Below are 17,739 nucleotides of genomic sequence, written 5' to 3'. Positions count from 1 at the left end.
ATGGTCCCACAGAAGATTTTTCAGCCAGCTCTATAGAGGTCAATTTTCCCACTCTAGATGCAGCCATGGAGGGAAATGGGACAGTTAACACCTGGTATTTCTGTGTATTAAGCACTGCACCTGTGACTACACTGACAGTTTAGGGAAAAATCCTCCAACCCCAGGCTAGCTCTGCCAGGGGGGTGCTAGTGTAAAGTAGCTGCAGGAGTTAAGCCAATCAAACCCTGTGGGATTTCTAACCCCTGTTTAGCAGTTTTACTAGTCTTATCAGACTTGTATCTGGCTAGTATGTGGCCCCTCCTAGGGTATGTGTTACTTTTAACAGATGGAGGAGGAGAGAACAAGGTGCCCAAAATAAAAGTCAAAGAGTGCATTAATTCTGCTACCTCAGCTGCTACTTACAGTGTGGAAGTTTGCATTTCCTTTGAAAATTTCAGCACAAGGGAACCAGGGCCCCATAACTACCACTGAAACAGAATTTGAGGCCTAACCTTACCTTGCTTCGAAAATCCCATCCCTAATCAGAACACAAGAGCAAAGTACCTCTGCTTTGCAAAGCCCTACTAGTTCATCTTGATGATTTAAGCTGTGTACGTGTGCAGGGCTATGCAGGTAACTGCACTTCAGGACACTGGAAAGTCAGACAAGAATCACTTATTATGCACATACACAATAGTTGTCAGACTCTTATAACTTAGGCTCATTTTCCAAATAAAAACCCAGATCTAAATACCCCAAAATTTGGGCTAGGTCAGATTTGCATCAGCTTGGTACCAATTCTACTTCAGGTATGTCAGTTTTGCATGAGGACAAGTGCCTCTAACTCCATAGAAAAGCTTGAAGTTTTAAAAATCTGAATAGATCCCCATACCAAAAAAAAAATTAAGCATTTGAACAGTTCCTTTGTATGAAACACTTCCACCCCACACTAGAATGACTAAATGGAATTTTACTCTAACCAGTCACCTCCGCTTTGAGAAGAAGCAAGAGCGATTTCATTTACAAGAAATGTGATAGGCACACCCTACCCAAAACAAACTATCAGATCTGAATACCTACAGTACAGTGTTGCAAGTAATATCAAAGCTATATTTGGTGTGATCTGTGGCTGTGGAAATTGACAAACCATGGACCACATTCAAGATTTTAATCAATCCTGGCTAGTTATTTATGCTCTCCACTTTTACTTCTGAACCCTTGTCTTTGTTTGTGTATTGTGATACTTAGATTGACAAGCTAAAAAAAGTCACAAACTATTTAAAATATTGCTGTGCTTCTTACAGAGATGACACTTTTTGACCTTCCAATGACTTGCAAAGATATTGGCCCAAATTCAATCCCTAATGCAAAGAATTAATTTGTCCCATTGACTATTTTAACAAATAAGCAAACAATAGCCACCAAGTCATGGTCTCACACCTCACAGGAAGAGGCATTTACACTGTCTCTTAACAAACTGCAGCCATTTCCTACAAGAATCACATGGTGAATACCCAGAATGATTCTGCAGAAAGGACTTCCTTTTATCTCTCACTTTGGCAGCTGACAATCAATTTTTGCTTGCTGCAGGTGTGCTTCAACCATCTGAACTATGCATGTGACCTTAAATGACAACCACATGTCTGCCCATTTATGCTTCACATTGTACCAGCCAGAGAGAAGAGCTGATTTCTGTGTGTTGTCTCTTGCCATTCCAAAAAATTTGGCTTTAGAGAGGTAATTAATAAAAATCAATCAATCCAGCCAAGCCCCTATTTAGCACTTTTCGTCTATAGCTCTCAAGGTGCTTTACAATGGAGGGCAGCATCATTATCCCCACTTTACAGTTAGGGAAACTGAGGCACAAAAAGGGGACAGTGACTTGCCCAAGGTCCCCCAGCAGGCCAGTGGCAGAGCTGGGAATAGAATCCAGGTCTCATGAGTGCCCATCAAAGGGTCTATCCACTAAGAAACACTACCTTTGCCAAGGATTCAAATAACTAACCGATTCTCTAGCTCTGTGGGCAGGAGCACAGGGATCATTGTGACTGACAGTACATGGGTTCAGTCTTTAATAATCTGTGAAAACTGGCCTGCTTGTACTGGACAGCTGAAATCAGAAGACAGTTAAGTACTGTAAAATTCACCAGCTGACACTATATAGAATAAGCTGAATTTCATATATTCACAGTTGTATTTGTTTTTGTTTTTTTTAAACAGGATCTAAGTGGTCTTACATTGGTAAGTAGTTATTTTAATTCATACACTGAAATTTAATTCTGTATTTTGTACTTGAAGGAAAACAGGCCAAATTCAACCTGGCAACACCACACTGGAATCCGTGTAGTTATAACAGGGTTGAATTGGGCCCATTGTCTAGCAACCTCCTACTTAGATGTCAGGGTTCGGCATTGGGAAGGATTGCTTAGCAATATTCACAAATGCCAGCTAGAGGGATCTGTGTTAACCTGCAAAATGACAAGAACTGCAGATGTTCCCCGAAGGTGCTGTCTTCATACCATTTACAAGTCTCCCTGTAGGGCTGTGGACAAACCTCTTATTCTCCAATCCAAACCCTAACACGTACTGGAGGAGAATTTTCAAGCTAAAGATATTTTTAAAATGTTATTAATCTAATGACTTTTTATTTTAAGGTAAAGAAGGCATTGTAAAACCAATTTTAAAGACTGGGATTAGTAGGGTTACCATATTTAGAGTGTCCAAAAAGAGGACACTCCACGGGGCCCCGGCCCCAGCCCCGCCCCAACTCCGCCCCCTCCCCTGCTTCCCGCGAACATTTGATTCGCGGGAAGCCTGAAGCAGGTAAGGTGGGGGGTGGGGGAAGGAGGCGCGGCCCAGTCTGGCCCCCCCAGTGTCTCCAGCCTGGGTCGGCTCGGGCCCTGGGGTGCCGGCCGCGGCCCGGCACCGCCGGCCCGGCCCCCCCGGCTTGGCACCGCCGGCCCGGCCCCGGCCCCCGGCTCGGCACTGCCAGCCCCCGCCGGCCCCCTGGGCCCCGGCTCGGCCCCCCCAGCCCGGCCCCGGCCCCCCCGGCTCGGCACCGCCGGCCCCCGCCGGCCCCCGGCCCCGCCCCGCTGGCCCCCGGCTCGGCACCGCCGGCCCCGCATGTCCCGATTTTCCCGGACATGTCTGGCTTTTTGGGATTTCCCCCCGGACAGGGATTTGAAGCCCAAAAAGCCGGACATGTCCGGGAAAATCCGGACGTATGGTAACCCTAGGATTAGCATAAAATATTAGAGTAGAAACTTTAATTTGTGATGAAATTTCATTTGAATGCAACTGCAGTAAAACCTGGTTAGAACACTGCTTACTGTGTTGTATGGAAAACAACACTATATCTATGTGACCCACATCAAAACAGTAAAGCATGTCTTCTGTGTGCTGGAAGCAGGGCCGGCTCTAGGTTTTTTGCTGCCCCAAGCAAAAAAAATTTTAGCTGCCCCTCCCCCTGCCAGCCCTGGGCTCTCTCTCCCCCCCGCCCCACCAACTGCCACCTCCTGCCGACCCAGCCCTAGGTCACTGGTAACTCGCTCCCAGGGCAGGTCATTCAGCAGGAATTTTGGATGTGCACAGAACACAGACAGGATTGGTTCCCATATGGTTACAGAACTGCAGTAAAGTGGAACAATTTTCAGCTTGTGTGATTGAAGGATATCTGGATGCATATTATAAGACTGTCCTATATAAATGAGGAAAAGTTGAGGTGCCTTTATTATTCTTTTGTTCCATCTTTGTTTCTATGGGGAATTTGCCAATGCAATATCACTGTCTTCCTTTTAAACAAATAAAACTAAAAAAAAAAAAAAAAGCAATGGCTGTTGAAAATAGCAATTCCATTCCTAATAACCACTGGGAAGCATTTCTTGCTCAATTTATTCTACTTTTTCTACAGCAAGTTACAGTGGATCAGTATATTTGATTTGGGAGAAATGAAGTAACAGCTGCCCAAATTGAGCTTGAGCACTCCTGAATTTTGAGGGTGTTCAAATCCGGAAGGCAGGTGCTAGATTCCCTTTCTGAATATTAGCTAAATCTGGAAAAGAAAAGTCAATTTCTGCTTCCATGGCTCAGAAGTGTAAATCCTCCTACGTTCCTGGTACTATATCTAAAGCTGCCCAGGTCCTAGTAGAGCCTCCCCTCCCTTACTTTTCATTTTAAATTCTAGTGGGATCCATGTACCTCCCTTGCTAGGCTTCAGATAGAGAGGTGCACTGTCCATTTAGTCCACCCAATTCTTTCTTTGGGGGAGAGCCCAGGGCTGGGGCGGCAGGAGGTGCGGGGAGGGAGAGGGGACCCCAGGGCTGGGGCGGCAGGAGGTGCAGGTGGGGGCCAAAGCTGGAGCAGCAGGGGGTGTGTGTGTGGGGGGGAGAAGAGCCCAGGGCTGGGGTGGCAAGAGATGCGGATGGGGGGAGAGCCCAGGGCTGGGGCAGCAGGGGGGTGCAGGTGGGGGCCAGAGCTGGGGCAGCAGGGGGTGTGGGTGGGGGAGAGTCCAGGGCTGGGGCAACACGGGGTGCGGGGGGAGCCCAGGGCTGAGGTGGGGGGGCGGCAAAAAACCTAGAGCTGGCTCTGTCCCTACCATTCACAGCAAGCTGCAGTGTGAGGTTTCAGTTCCACACTCCTTCCCCTTCCCTTTCCTGTTAATTGCGGCCAAGGGAATACTGGGAAATGTAGTTCTTTCCCTGCTTCAGGGCTGGCACTATAGGCAGCGAGCTAACCAAGGAACTACAGATCCCGGGGCTCCCTGTTGGTTCTCAGCTCCCATGCTGGATTCTTGCGCCCCTGCAAATTTGCCGCCCCAAGCAACTGCTTGCTTTGCTGGTACCTAGAGCTGGCCCTGGCTGGAAGGCATCTCCCTCCATCTCCGTCACTCTATCGCCTTTCACTATGTCAGACACTAAAATGAAGTCAGCAGCAAGAGAAAGGAAAGCAGTGCCATTATACCCACTCATGGTGATGGAGATGAGCATGCAGTTATAGGGGCAAGGGAAAAAACCATGAGAGCCATGAGCAGTGCTAGAGCTAGAGCTGCTATTAGTGACCAAAATCACTGTTTGTTAAATGAACACTGGATGGGACTGAATGCTGCCATTGCTACACCACTAGTGACATTAGAGCCCAGGGCTGTATCACAGGATACCATTGCATTTGACAAAGCATCACTTTCCAGAACAAACTGTGAACCTGACAGAACTAGGTACTTGTCTTGGATACAAATGGAACCTGCTGTATTTCATACAGTATCCTTAAAGGCAAAATTGTTCTACTATCTGCACTGTTCTTGTATAAAAGTGTAGCTCAACTGTGTTCTGTACAGCAGTCTTGTTGACATCATTAAGAATCGTATACGGTGTGATAGCAGAACATGCCTATTTGTGTAGGAACCAGTGCGGCTGAATGGATCACACGCTGAACTGGGACTTGGACCTGTGTTCCACTCCCAGCTCTGCCTATGGTCTGCTCTGTGACTTTTGGCAAGTTACTGCACCTCAGAGAGTTCCCCATCTGTAAAGTGGTCATAATGATACTTAATGACACACTTCTTTGTAGTGACTGGTCCCTGCAGGTGATGTTAGGGGGGAGCTAGTGTTCTCACCTATGTGCAGGGGAGTAGAAGAACAGAGATAGACTCCTGGTACCTTCCATCCTCTTTTGGCCCTGCACAGAGGTCTGGCACAGTCTAGCCAAGGGAACAGACATGTGCCTTTGGCCTTGTCTATACTGCCACTTACAGCACTGAAACTTTCTTCACTCAGGGGGGTGAAAAAACACCCCCCTGAGTGATGCAAGTTTCAGCACTGTAAAGTGGCAGTGTAGACAGTGCTCCCAGTGCTGGTAGCTATTCCCCTCGTGGAGGTGGTTTTATTACAGCGTTGGAAGAGCTCTCTCCCAGCGCTGGAGCCACGACTACACAGCCATGTTAAAAAGCTGTCACGGCAGCACTTCAGTGTCGGCTGTGTAGACATATCCTTTGTTACATACACAGAGGATATGTCTACACTGCAATTAAAAACCCGCAGCTGACCCCTGCCAGCTGACTCGGGATCGGGGGCTGTTTAATTGTGTGTAGATGTTCAGGTTGGGCTCTGCAGCCTGAGCCTGAACATCTACACCGCAGTTAAACAGCCCCGCAGCCCTGCCAGCCCAAGTCAGCTGGCACAGGCCTCCATGGGTGTCTAATTGCAATGTAGACATACCCTGTCACTTTTCTGCCCTAGTCCTACTGGGCTTCTGCACTGCCCAGCACTCTGCATAGCCAGACCTAAAGTCCCAAGAGTGGTCAGTTTTACACAGCATTGAGGTCTGAAGCTAGGGATAGACTGATTTGAGCAGCAAATTTGTGTTTCTCTCTGCTACACAGATTAAGCCTTATTATCCAAAAACCATTTCCCATTAGTGCTTATGTGTTTGCCTTTCCTTGACCACTTCTCTTTCCATGGTAAAGGTCAGAGAGTTAAGAGAAGAACTAGAAGTGTCAGCTACAAAAACAGTTTCAACTTCAGCTAGAAAACTGGAATTACAGGGCTGATTTAATCAGTGATAGTTTCCATCCCCAGCCCTGGAAAGAGGTGTTTTTATAGGACCTCTTTGTCAGCAGTGCAGTTTGGCCACGGTTTAAGTAACTGTTTCAATTCTTCTGCAGCTCCTCACTAGAAGCTGAAAGTCAATTGACCCAGTGCTCTTTGTATGCTGGCCCTCTACCTCCTTAATCATGAGTACTGGATATAAATTGAACATACAGAATTACTACTTTAAGGTGAAAAGAACAGGAGTACTTGCGGCACCTTAGAGACTAACAAATTTATTAGAGGATAAGCTTTTGTGGCCTACAGCCCATAAGATTCTTTCTGCGGATACAGACTAACACGGCTGCTACTCTGAAACCTACTTTAAGGTGGACAGCTGGCTAGAATGCAGAAAGTTAGCTGGTGTTCCACAAGAGTATTAAAGAAGAATCCCAGCAAGGTTATTAATGCACTTTAGTGCATCTATGTGGAGGGGAAGTGGGTACCACTGCAAGTAACCTTAAGTGTCATAAATTAACAACACTTTAATTAAAGCTGAACAATCTTTAGTTTTATTGTTGCCATATGTTTACTTCAGTTCAGCAAGGTGCACAGAAGCCTATGCTAAGAACTCTCACCTCAAGTGGGGAATGTGCAACTTTGATAACCTTGTTAGAATATTCCTAAAGTTTCCAGCACAATTATTAGGCCTTTAGTTAAAGGCTGTTTTTGGCAGTTCCCCAAGATGACCACTTAACAGGTTTCTCTCTCTACATAATGCCCATCACTGAGCTTCTGCATGTAACCACATTTATGACTGCAGCTTGGCTTTTTGGGTCTCGTTGCTACAATTGTATGCATGCAGGTCACAAGGTGGGGGCAGGGAGATGGCACAACCCCAACATGCAGCCCCAGTTTTGGGGTGTGCATTGCTCAGCTCATTACAAAGCTGTGCATCAGTATAGTTTCAAGTAATTTTTATTAATCATAATATTTTACTTACACGCTTCTCTTGTAATGCAGCCATGAGGGCAAAGTCAGATCTCCTTACGCTCATTCACTCAGGACTACTTACAGCATGTGAGGAAATGCATGACCAGGAGCTAGAAGTTATACATTAGAACAGGAGGTGGTCTATAGGACAGGTGGTCTACAGTAATCTGGGGTCCTAAAGACACCATGACAGGGAGACCCCATGGCCTCACCCTCCAGCACCTGGAACTGTGGAGGCAGGGGTCCCTTCTCCTCCCACAGAAGCAGAGGCAGCAGCAAGGGGCCTCCTTTCTCACATGGTAACAGCACCCTGCCTTCCTCTGGTAGATGAGATATGTTTTTGGGTGGGTAGTCCAGGATCATTGCACTCTTCTTCCACACGCAGAGTCCTCTGCGATCATAGTATATATCATATCATAGGTAGGGAGCAGTGACTTGTGGATAATCATCCATTGAGATGCATGGGACAGCTCACTCTTCCTGATCTATCTTTTGGCTGCAGCTGTCACTACATTGATTACACTTGTCATGTTTTGAAGTTTTCTTCACAACTATGAGCGCTAGAAACTTTCTATTTGGAAAACTACAATTTTACTGTAATAGCACAACCCCAGGAGTTGGGGCTCTCAGCACGAACCAGTAGTACCTATGCCTTAATCTCACCCTAACTTATATTGCAACTTCTTACACTCTGCTGTTAGTTGCTTTTCTTTCCCTGCTGTAGTGCTCACAGACACCCTTGATCAGTGGACTAAGGGTTGTGTGTACAAATGGGCTTGAACCTGAGTAGATTTAAGTCAGTCACACTAGGCCTTCTAGGGGCCTTGTCCACATTATAGAATCTTACATTTGAACACAATTGGCAGTATTAGGAGACAATGCTGAGCACAGCTTGTGCAGGTCCACCATGACTGCAAAGCCCTGGACAGTATGTCATCTAATTTGAGGGTTCTCCATTTTCAAACATAAGATTTTTTTTTTTTTTTTGCTGTAGACAAGTGCTAAATCAGTTTAAGTTTATGCAACATACATGTTGAGAGGATCTGGAAAAAAGGGTAAGTTCCAATACAGGCTCCCTAGATTTACCTCTGAATTTGACCCTTGTTCTGCAACATAGGACTCCTATTTCCATAGCAATCCATTCCCACTCTGTTGCTACCTATTCTTCATATCCATTGCACCAGAAGGAAGAGTACTAAAACAGCAGAGCTGTTCTGCAATGTCTGGCATTTAAATACCATGTAAACTTATCACTCATTCCTTGAGTCCATCCCTGATGTCCCTTTTGCAACAGCAAACTGCACTGAACCCTAGTACCATAATTTCATAACTGCCAAAGTGTGACAAGAGTCCAGCTCTTTCAAGTGAGTTCTGGTGCACTAAAACAAGGACGGCTACATGACAATATGCAGGGTTCTTGCAATGCCTGGAAAAACTGGTTATGGACAAGGAAACAAATTGATGAGTTAGCTGAAACTGATGTGGGGAAATAGACAAGAATCTCTGTAGTTTAATCCCCATTGGCTGTCATTCTCTTTGCTTACCAGAAATGTGCACATCCACCCTGATGTCATTGATGTGCCTAAAAATCTCAGTAATTGGCATATTTTACAAGAAAAAGAATTATCTCCAATCTCAACTGCTGACCAATTACTAATCTCCAGTAACCCAATCCCTCCAAAAAAGTAGGTCTGAAAAAGTGTATTGCACTTCATGATGTGGTTTCCAATGGCTGAAGTCAGATTTCTGTTTTACTAATCTTTAAAGACTAGCCATTTAGCAATCACGCGACTGCCATAATCTTTTTGGTACAAGATATTAATGTCTTCCTGGAAACCCTATACCTTAGCAAGATGCAGTCAGAGTTTGGGCCAGGCTTCTTGGGTTAAGACTGGGGCAACCCTTCCTCCCCTTTCCCAGCTCCACACAGAAATATAGTCCCTGATTCAAAGAAGCAGACATCCCTTTTTACCCCGCCTGCTGGGCCCTAACTGACTGCTGCCTGGTCCTAGCTCATCTAGCTGCTTGAGGACTGATTTTCATTGGTTCCACCTGCAATTGATCCTTGGTGGCCTCTCTAGGCAGCTCAGGAAGGTGCCTAAACTTGGTGCTCTTTTTCCCCAAAAGGACACCTCCTTCAGGCAGGGTGCACCAAGATGGTAGGGCCTCCAGCAGAAGCCAACAAATGCCTGGTACACTCTGTCAGTCATTAAACTACAGCTGCACTGGTGCTGGAAAACAGGTATGAAGTTTTGTAGTGTAGAGGCAAGGGAGAACCCTGGAAGTTTTGTCTGAATAGTGACTACAGGATCAGGCCCATGCCATCTGAAGTGCATGAATAAGATAGAAAGGGCTGAATTCTACTCTGTTAGACTAAAAGAACTTGTATTGAAGTGAAAGGGACGGCACTTGAGGATAGAATTAGTGTAAGTGCTTTAGGTGATGTCATACATTTGCGGGAGAGAGACAAACTAAACAGATTTTGTAGTATATTTGCCACTGTCAAATCTAACAAAAGTTGAAATACAGGTTTCACTTCTTGCACTAAAGCTTAATAAAGACTTGCACATCAAGTCTCAACCTCAAGAGGCCAATTGTTCTCATTTCCTGATGAGCTGGGTTATATCCTCAAAGTGTGTGTATTCCCATAACCCAGTGCCAAAACAAATAGTACATAGTTCAGATTTCTGGTCTATGTTCTGATGAATGGGTCAGTGTTTTGCTAAAACACATGCAAGACGGATAGCATTCACCTTTCAACAGTTTCGGTGTACCATTTATTAGCTCTCAAACCCACTAAAGAGAATTTAAATGCTGTTTAAGATATGCCATGAAAATCTGGGAGATAAAGAATCAAAGGGATTTGCAGTCAAATGGAAGCTAAGATAGAAGCTACTCCAGCACTAAGTGAGATCCAATTTAGATTATATTTGTGGAAGACAAGCTCCCAGATCACTGAACCTTAACAACATCAGCATCTATCAATAATTTTCATATTCATTAGTTTTCTTTTTTAAAACATTTGAACTAGTTTTGACATCAATTTTCTGATCTAGGGCAGATTTTGGCACCCACAGTTCAAGAAGGATATTGGTAAGTTGGTGAGGGATCAGAGAAGCGCCACAAGAATGATTAAAGGATTGGAAATCATGTTTTGTAGTGATAGTCAAGCAGCTCACTCTGTTTAGCTTAACAAAGAGAGGATTAACAAAGAGAGGTGACTTATTCACAGTCTATAAGTACCAATATGGGGAACAAAAATTTGGTAATAGAGGGCTCTTCGATTTAGCAGATAAAGGTACAACAAGATTCAGTGGGTGGACACTAAAGTGGAGAAAATTAAAATATAACATATCTGGTAAAAAATATACTCTGTTAGGGCCCAAACTTGCCAACATGTATGTAAGTGATTTGATTTGGTAGCTAATGGTGGTGCTTCAGTGAATAAACATTTTTAGCACTTCTTTTTAAAGTGTCATTGCAATTGCCTGGCTACAACACAAAATGATAAGACAAGACAACTAAAATCAGTGCATATCATCAAATCAGCTTTCTGTAAGAGTTTCAGACATTTTGGAGAACTCTAGTAAAATATTCCAGGCCCTTGGACCCACTGCCTGAACACCTGCCTTGATCAAGAGTCTGTGAGTGTGTCTGCTGTGCTTTCCCTTTTAGCTACAAGATTTTTCCCAGTCTTTTTGTTCTGTGATTACTTCATATATCTTTTCCTAGTGAGCCAAGGAAAAGAGTGTAGCATCAGGCACCCTTGGAGCTTCAAAAGCAACCCCATTTTGATGACTCTCAGGAAGGATATACCCACCAAATCAAGCTGACTCTCACACTTCATGTGTCTATCTCTTGATGCCATTTTAGTTACCTAAAAATAGATATTCAGTCTAGAATACAACAATGGCATGGAGTACAAAGTATGAGTTCTAATGCAATGGCTCAACTAAGAGACTACTTTTATAGCATTTAGAGAAGAGGTGTTTACTTGTAAAAATGAAATGTTTTTAATCAAACAGTAGAGCATGTTTGAAAGAGATCATCAAAATTATTATGACAGATTATGTCTGAGACAAATCAAGTAGTTTGAGGCTATTCAACCCAGGCATACGGCCTCTTCTGGGCAGCATCTGTGTGGATCCCCAAGAGTATAAGAGGCGCCCCTCTGCCACCACACATCCCAGCAGCAGCTAGCCAGATTCCACACCAGAAGTGTAGTTCTTGTCTCTCTCCTTCTGCCCATTGGTGCCTAGGTGTCTGAAACGGGCCAGGGAGGGTCCATAGCTGACCTTCCCCATAGTAGCCACTGGATGAGTACACTGCACCCTCTGCTACGGGAGGTGCAGTTCCTGGGAGCCCAGATTTCTTTCTGCAGATGCCAGCTGGTGGCATGGCACCTTTAGTTCTCACATTGCCTATGATAAATCCTATCCCTCAGAAAAAGGGCTGTTTTTATAGATAGTTTATTTCTATGGAAGTGAATCATTTACATATATACGTCAAGTTCTCTGAAGGCTTTTCCTGTTTGAGGGTGGAGATGACTAGATGCGAGTTCATGTATGTAGTGACTAATAAAATCATAGATTAATGTATATTTACCATTAGGATTAAATGAATTTGAGTCTTAATATATAAGCATTTTTTGCACCACAATTTCTTAGTAATGATGGGTCAAACTCAAACTACTCAGTCAAGGAAGTTACATGAACAGCTTTGATTGCAGGAATTTGGCCCACTCCTTCCAGTAATAGACTGAATGTATGAAACTGAGAAACAGTTTATCTCACCATTTTAAATAGAGAAAAGGACAGTTAGAGTCTGTTCTGGGTTTTGGGTGAATATTCAGGGAAACAGGGGAGTTCTTATATTATCCAAACCAGTTGTTACTAGCATGTAGGGAAAGTACCAATGAAGACGACAACAAAGATTGATAAACCTGTCTCTTCTGTTAACATTCCCAGGTCCTGATGGAGAGAAAACTTGGCCCAAGAAGTATCCATTTTGTGGAGGAGTATTCCAGTCTCCAATAGATTTTCATAATGATATTCTCCAATATGATACCACTCTCTTACCTTTAGAGCTTGTAGGCTACAATGTGTCCTCCACTGACCACTTCATGTTGACCAATAATGGTCATTCAGGTAAGGAAACTAAATGTGCAGCAAGAGAATTTGAAAGAAAGAGTTTCTGGACTTATATTTCATTTCTTATATTATTGGCAGTGATCGACCAAGCCCTTGCAATAGAATACAAACATCTTGGATAACTATCTAAAGAAACTTGTAATTATAAAACACACATCAGTATACCATAAATATAGCTGTTGCACTTTAGATTAACTTACGCTTGTGAAAAGTTTTTCTTATTAATTTGGTTAAAATACTCAGAAATAGGAACAGAATTTGCAGCTTTGTTTAGAAAGAAGTGAAAAGTCAGTAAATCTGGATGAAGTCACCCTTAATAGATATTGTAATCAACTGGAAAGATAAAAAGTGGTTCACTGAATTTAAGACAAAAATCAAGCAAACCTGGGAGTTTCAGCAAATGCCTCTACTACTTGAATGAAGATAGAGAACTTCCTTAAGTGTGAGACAGAAAGACATATATAACCATTAGGATCAGCTTACACACACGCCTAGCGCCCTCCACTGTAGCATCAAGGCAAGATACCCTACCAACAACAACAGGGATGAGAACAGAGATGAAGCAATCTCTTAAAACCTCAGAATATTTCAATGCCACAAAGTAGAATACTTATAAGCCAATTCCCCACAATTTTTTCTAGAAACAACTTAAAGACTTACAAACGAGAACAGCAGCAAGGCTCTCCTGCAGCACATCCTTCTCCAGTACGGCCAAAGCGTCAAAAAACCCTGCATTATAAAATACCTCAGACTTCACCCCTTCCCAGCATGCTTTGTTAAAAGGAGCTTGACAGGCAAGCCTCTCTTTTCTCACTGTTTCTGTGGGATAAACATGCTCTGTACCATACCCGTAAATAGCCAGGTCCCCCAAGGAACTGTACTGGAATCAGTTCTGTTCAACATATTCATAAATGACCTGGAAAAAGGGGTAAACAGTGAGATGGCAAAGTTTGCAGATGATATGAAATTCCTCAGGATAGTTAAATACAAAGCAGACTGTGAACAGTTACAAAGGGATCTCACAAAATTGGGTGACTGGGCAACAAAACGGCAGATGAAATTCATTGTTGTTAAATGCAAAGTAATACACATTGCTAAACATAATCCCAACTATACATACAAAATGATGGGGTCTAAATTTGCAATTATCACTTAAGAAAGAGATCTTGGAGTCATTGGGGATAGTTTTCTGAAAACAGCTGCTCACACAACTCTCCCAGTCAATTCACATTCCATGTATTAAATTCTACAAGAATATAGGGGGGAAATGTTCTAGACCAGGGATCGGCAACCTTTGGCAGGCTGAGGGATGTGCTGGCCACTGCTTCCCACCGCCCGCATTGGCCTGGAGCGGTGAACTGCGGCCAGTGGGAACCACGATCAGCCCAACCTGCGGATGCGGCAGGTAAACAAACCAACCCGTCCTGCCAGGGTGCTTACCCTTGCGGGCTGTGTGCCAAAGGTTGCCGATCCCTGTTCTAGACTCCCTTAAATTGCCTAGAGAGTTCCAAAGACTGCTAAAAATGATAATCTTCCAGATACTATAACATATGGCATGTGCTGGATTCCGGGTTAAGAGCCTGAATGGTTTATTCTGCTATTCTAATTCTCTGTATCCAATAAAGTCAGACACACTAGTTCTGTGAACCAAGTGCATCAACACAGCAATATAATCTTCTCCCATATTTTTTGGTCTACTTGCAGTAAGAATGAGTCTGTTTCCTACCATGCACATCAAAAACCTCCCTTTCCAATACACTGCAACTCAGCTTCACCTACACTGGGGAAACAGGAACAAGCCAGAAGGCTCGGAGCACACAGTCAGTGGAAGGCATTTTGCAGCAGAGGTAAGATGGTCTCAAGTCAGAGAAATCTGGAAGGGAAAGTTAGACAGTTCCCACTATTTCAAAGCTAAAATTTGTATAGGCAGTGGTTCATGTATTCACCACTTGTGTATAAGAACATTCTGCCAAAGAAGGCACACAGGCACTAATTTAAGCACTTATGCTCTTAATATTTAATATATCCTATATCAAGATGCTACAAAATGCTCTGGATTTAGGCTGGACTCAGTAAGTGGTATGGCTTTGTTGCTAAAGCATGACACTGGGAATCAAGAGATCTGAGTTCTACTCTCAGTACTGACACTGGCTTGCTCTGTAACTTCAAGCAAGTTATGTATTCTCTTGGCACCTCAATATCTCCACAACGGGGATAGTGAATAGCTGCAACAAAGGCATTTTGTGAGGCTTAATCTCACTGTTTTGACATGCTTTGTGATAGCTTTTATATAGATGTATCCATCAGACTAAGAATGATTTGGTAGGTCTTTTCCACTTCTACCTTTCCTGATTCTGTCATACTGATTTAGGAATAGATATTGAAAAGCAGCACCAACTGCTAAATCACTGAGAAAGCATTGAATCAAAATGTTTGGCTTTTCAAAATTGATCCAAGTGTTTTGCTTAGAGGTTCGCATACATGTAAACTTAAAATGTTTGTACCATGCAGATACTCTAAATTCTGCTGCTTAACACCTATCTATCCAACTGGAGACTAGAGATGATGCAGAGCACTGTTTAAGTAACAATGTGTAATTATGCTCTTTGTTGCATGACACAAGCTCAAATAGTCTCTGTGCAGTTCTGCTTGGGTTCAGTGTAGCAGATTTGGAAGTGCTATGTAACCATTACATGAATAGTGTCTGGATCCTGGTCGGCAACATAAGATTCTATATAGTTAAATTGATTTAATAGAATTTCCTGTATGAATGTATTAGTCTAGCTTAATAGGGGGCTGTTGGAAAAACAGCAGGGAAACAACGCAATGGATCTAGATAGGTCATACTCCAAAAATATTTGTGGGGCAATTACAGGAAAACGGCCTACTTCCAGGTTCCAATCCAAAGTTGCACTGTTGTTTTGCCAGTTCTGGACACTAACAGATCAAAGAGCTACAAAACAGTTTAAAACTGACACATTCTCTGAGAAGAGACTGAGCAGCTTGTAAAGGAGTCATTCCTTGAAGCAGTGGGGAGAAATGATTGGTGAGTTATGGGATGAAACCATCACATAGCCTATAGCGGTCTTTGAGTGCCTGTAGGATGCTCAGACCTACCAGAATCCTGACTGCTCAGATGGGCAGGCACCTGGTAAACTAGACATGCGCATAATCTGTTATTGTTTTAAGAACTTTTTCTCTGCAGTGGTTTTGTTCTAAATAAATAATGCTTGGCTTTAAGAAGGCTGTCTGATTACTGGATACCACCATCAGTGTTCTTGGCATTAACAGACCTGCAGCTATGAACTATAAAACAGGCCTGCTGAGGTAATCGCAGTTAGCACCTGGGAATGGCAGTCCAAGGCCTGATCTGAGAGTGGGAGAATTGCATGAACCCACCCCAAGAGCGGTGATGGCTTGAGGCCTGAGAGAGGGTGCATTTGCACAGACCAGGAGGGGTCTGTAATGGTGACAATCAGTTCTAAAAGCATACAGCACAATTCATGGAAATCTATTTCAGTAATCAATACTGGATTTAGCAATGAATAATTATATGCTCAATTTATTCAATTTATAATCCCAGAGTAATTACAAGTCTATCTGAAATTGAGGTAGGATTAAAGGTACAATTCTAGGCTAAGGACAATAGCCATACCCTTTGCTGAAGCTATTGGAAAGGCCATTTCTTTCTCACAGGCTAACTCCAACAGTGGAGACTTCCCCTTCTTCAGTGGCTGTGGGAAGGGGTTCTGTGCAGTTCAAATATTTTTCAGAATAAGTTTGTCTGTTACCTTAAATCCCTGCTCTACATACACCAAGTCATCGCAAGGGTGAAGTTGGAGAAATCCAGTCAAACATAATTCATTAATGAAAGCTCATTCAGTTGGATGTATATATGTTAGCTGGTTAAGGAGACTTGTTTCTAAAAGGAATTTAACCTTCCAATTTCCAAGATACAACTATACCTCAGTATCTTCACTTGCAGTCCTAAATTTAAATTCAGGAGTGCTAGAATGTTTGGTGCCTCTGTCTACTCTATTCAATATAGGTTCTTATACCATGCTTATCACTATAATAGCTGGGCATTTTACAGTAGTGCATTAAGCAATGTGACTAACCTCTCATGTGTGATTTGTTCTCTCATCTTCTCTCCATGGGGAGAATTGTATGTACAATGCAGTGCTTTGTTTTGGTAGGTTTTTTTGTTGTTGTCAGGGTGGGGAGCTAATGCCTATCTCAGGCCACTTCATTCATATGGTAATTCATAAGACTTCTACCAGGAAATTTTCTGGTTTGTAATAAATATCTTTGGGACAGGCACAGAACAATGCTGTTTGGCCCTAGGGTGGACAGGAGGAGATATGAGGCCAGAATCCTCTCACACTAACACCAGCATGACTCAAGATTAACTCCATTGACTTCAACAGAATTCCTCTGGATTTATATTGCTGCGATCTGGGTGCTGGCAGACGTGGGGCTGCATTGCTACACAGCAGAAGCCCCTTGCCTTTTGGCAGGAGATGGTGTATTACGACTGGTATCCGTCGTCGTCATACTGCCATTCGATCAGATGATGGCTAAAACTCCGTATGTCCCCCAGTCATATTCTGCTGCCTTCCTAATGGATGATGGCAGCTATCTGTCGTAGTACACTATTTTCTGCCAAGCACCCAGTATTTTCTGCCAAGCACCCAGAAGATGCCGAGGGCTATCAGTCATGCTGCACCGTCGTCTGCCAGCTTAAGATGTAAAAAATAGATTTGTTCTGTATTTATTTGCTTCCCGCTCCCTCCGTGAAATCAACGGCCTGCTAAACCCAGGGTTTTGAGTTCAATCTTTGGGGGGGGCCATTCTGTGTGACAGTTGTTTGTGTTTCTCCCTGATGCACAGCCACCTTTCTTGATTTTAATTCTCTGTACCTGTACGCCATGTCGTCACTCGCCCCTCCCTCCGTCAGACAATAGTTTCACGCCTTTTTTCAGACCAGACGCCATAGCACTGGGATCATGGAGCCCGCTCAGATCACTGCGGCAATTATGAGCACTATGAACACCACGCGCATTGTCCTGGAGTATATGTAGAGCCAGGACATGCCA

The 17,739-nt window shown here is 43.6% G+C and overlaps 1 protein-coding gene across 3 annotated transcripts in view; it reads left to right on the top strand.

Annotated features, from left to right (window-relative positions):
• Positions 1-17,739, top strand: part of CA12 (carbonic anhydrase 12) — a 43,464-nt gene that overhangs the window by 2,144 nt on the left and 23,581 nt on the right. For 2 of the 3 annotated variants that reach the window (XM_054041040.1, XM_054041039.1), the window contains exons 2-4: positions 2,200-2,220; positions 12,461-12,640; positions 14,348-14,490. In XM_054041040.1, coding sequence (XP_053897015.1) covers positions 2,200-2,220; positions 12,461-12,640; positions 14,348-14,490 — 344 coding nt within the window. Of the gene's footprint in view, positions 1-2,199; positions 2,221-10,549; positions 10,587-12,460; positions 12,641-14,347; positions 14,491-17,739 lie in introns of all 3 variants that reach the window. The other variant, XM_054041041.1, reaches the window with a different exon arrangement.

The sequence above is a fragment of the Malaclemys terrapin genome, chromosome 10 (genome assembly GCF_027887155.1).
Source record: "Malaclemys terrapin pileata isolate rMalTer1 chromosome 10, rMalTer1.hap1, whole genome shotgun sequence".
NCBI lineage: Eukaryota > Metazoa > Chordata > Testudines > Emydidae > Malaclemys > Malaclemys terrapin.
This window is presented reverse-complemented; position numbering and strand designations above follow the sequence as displayed.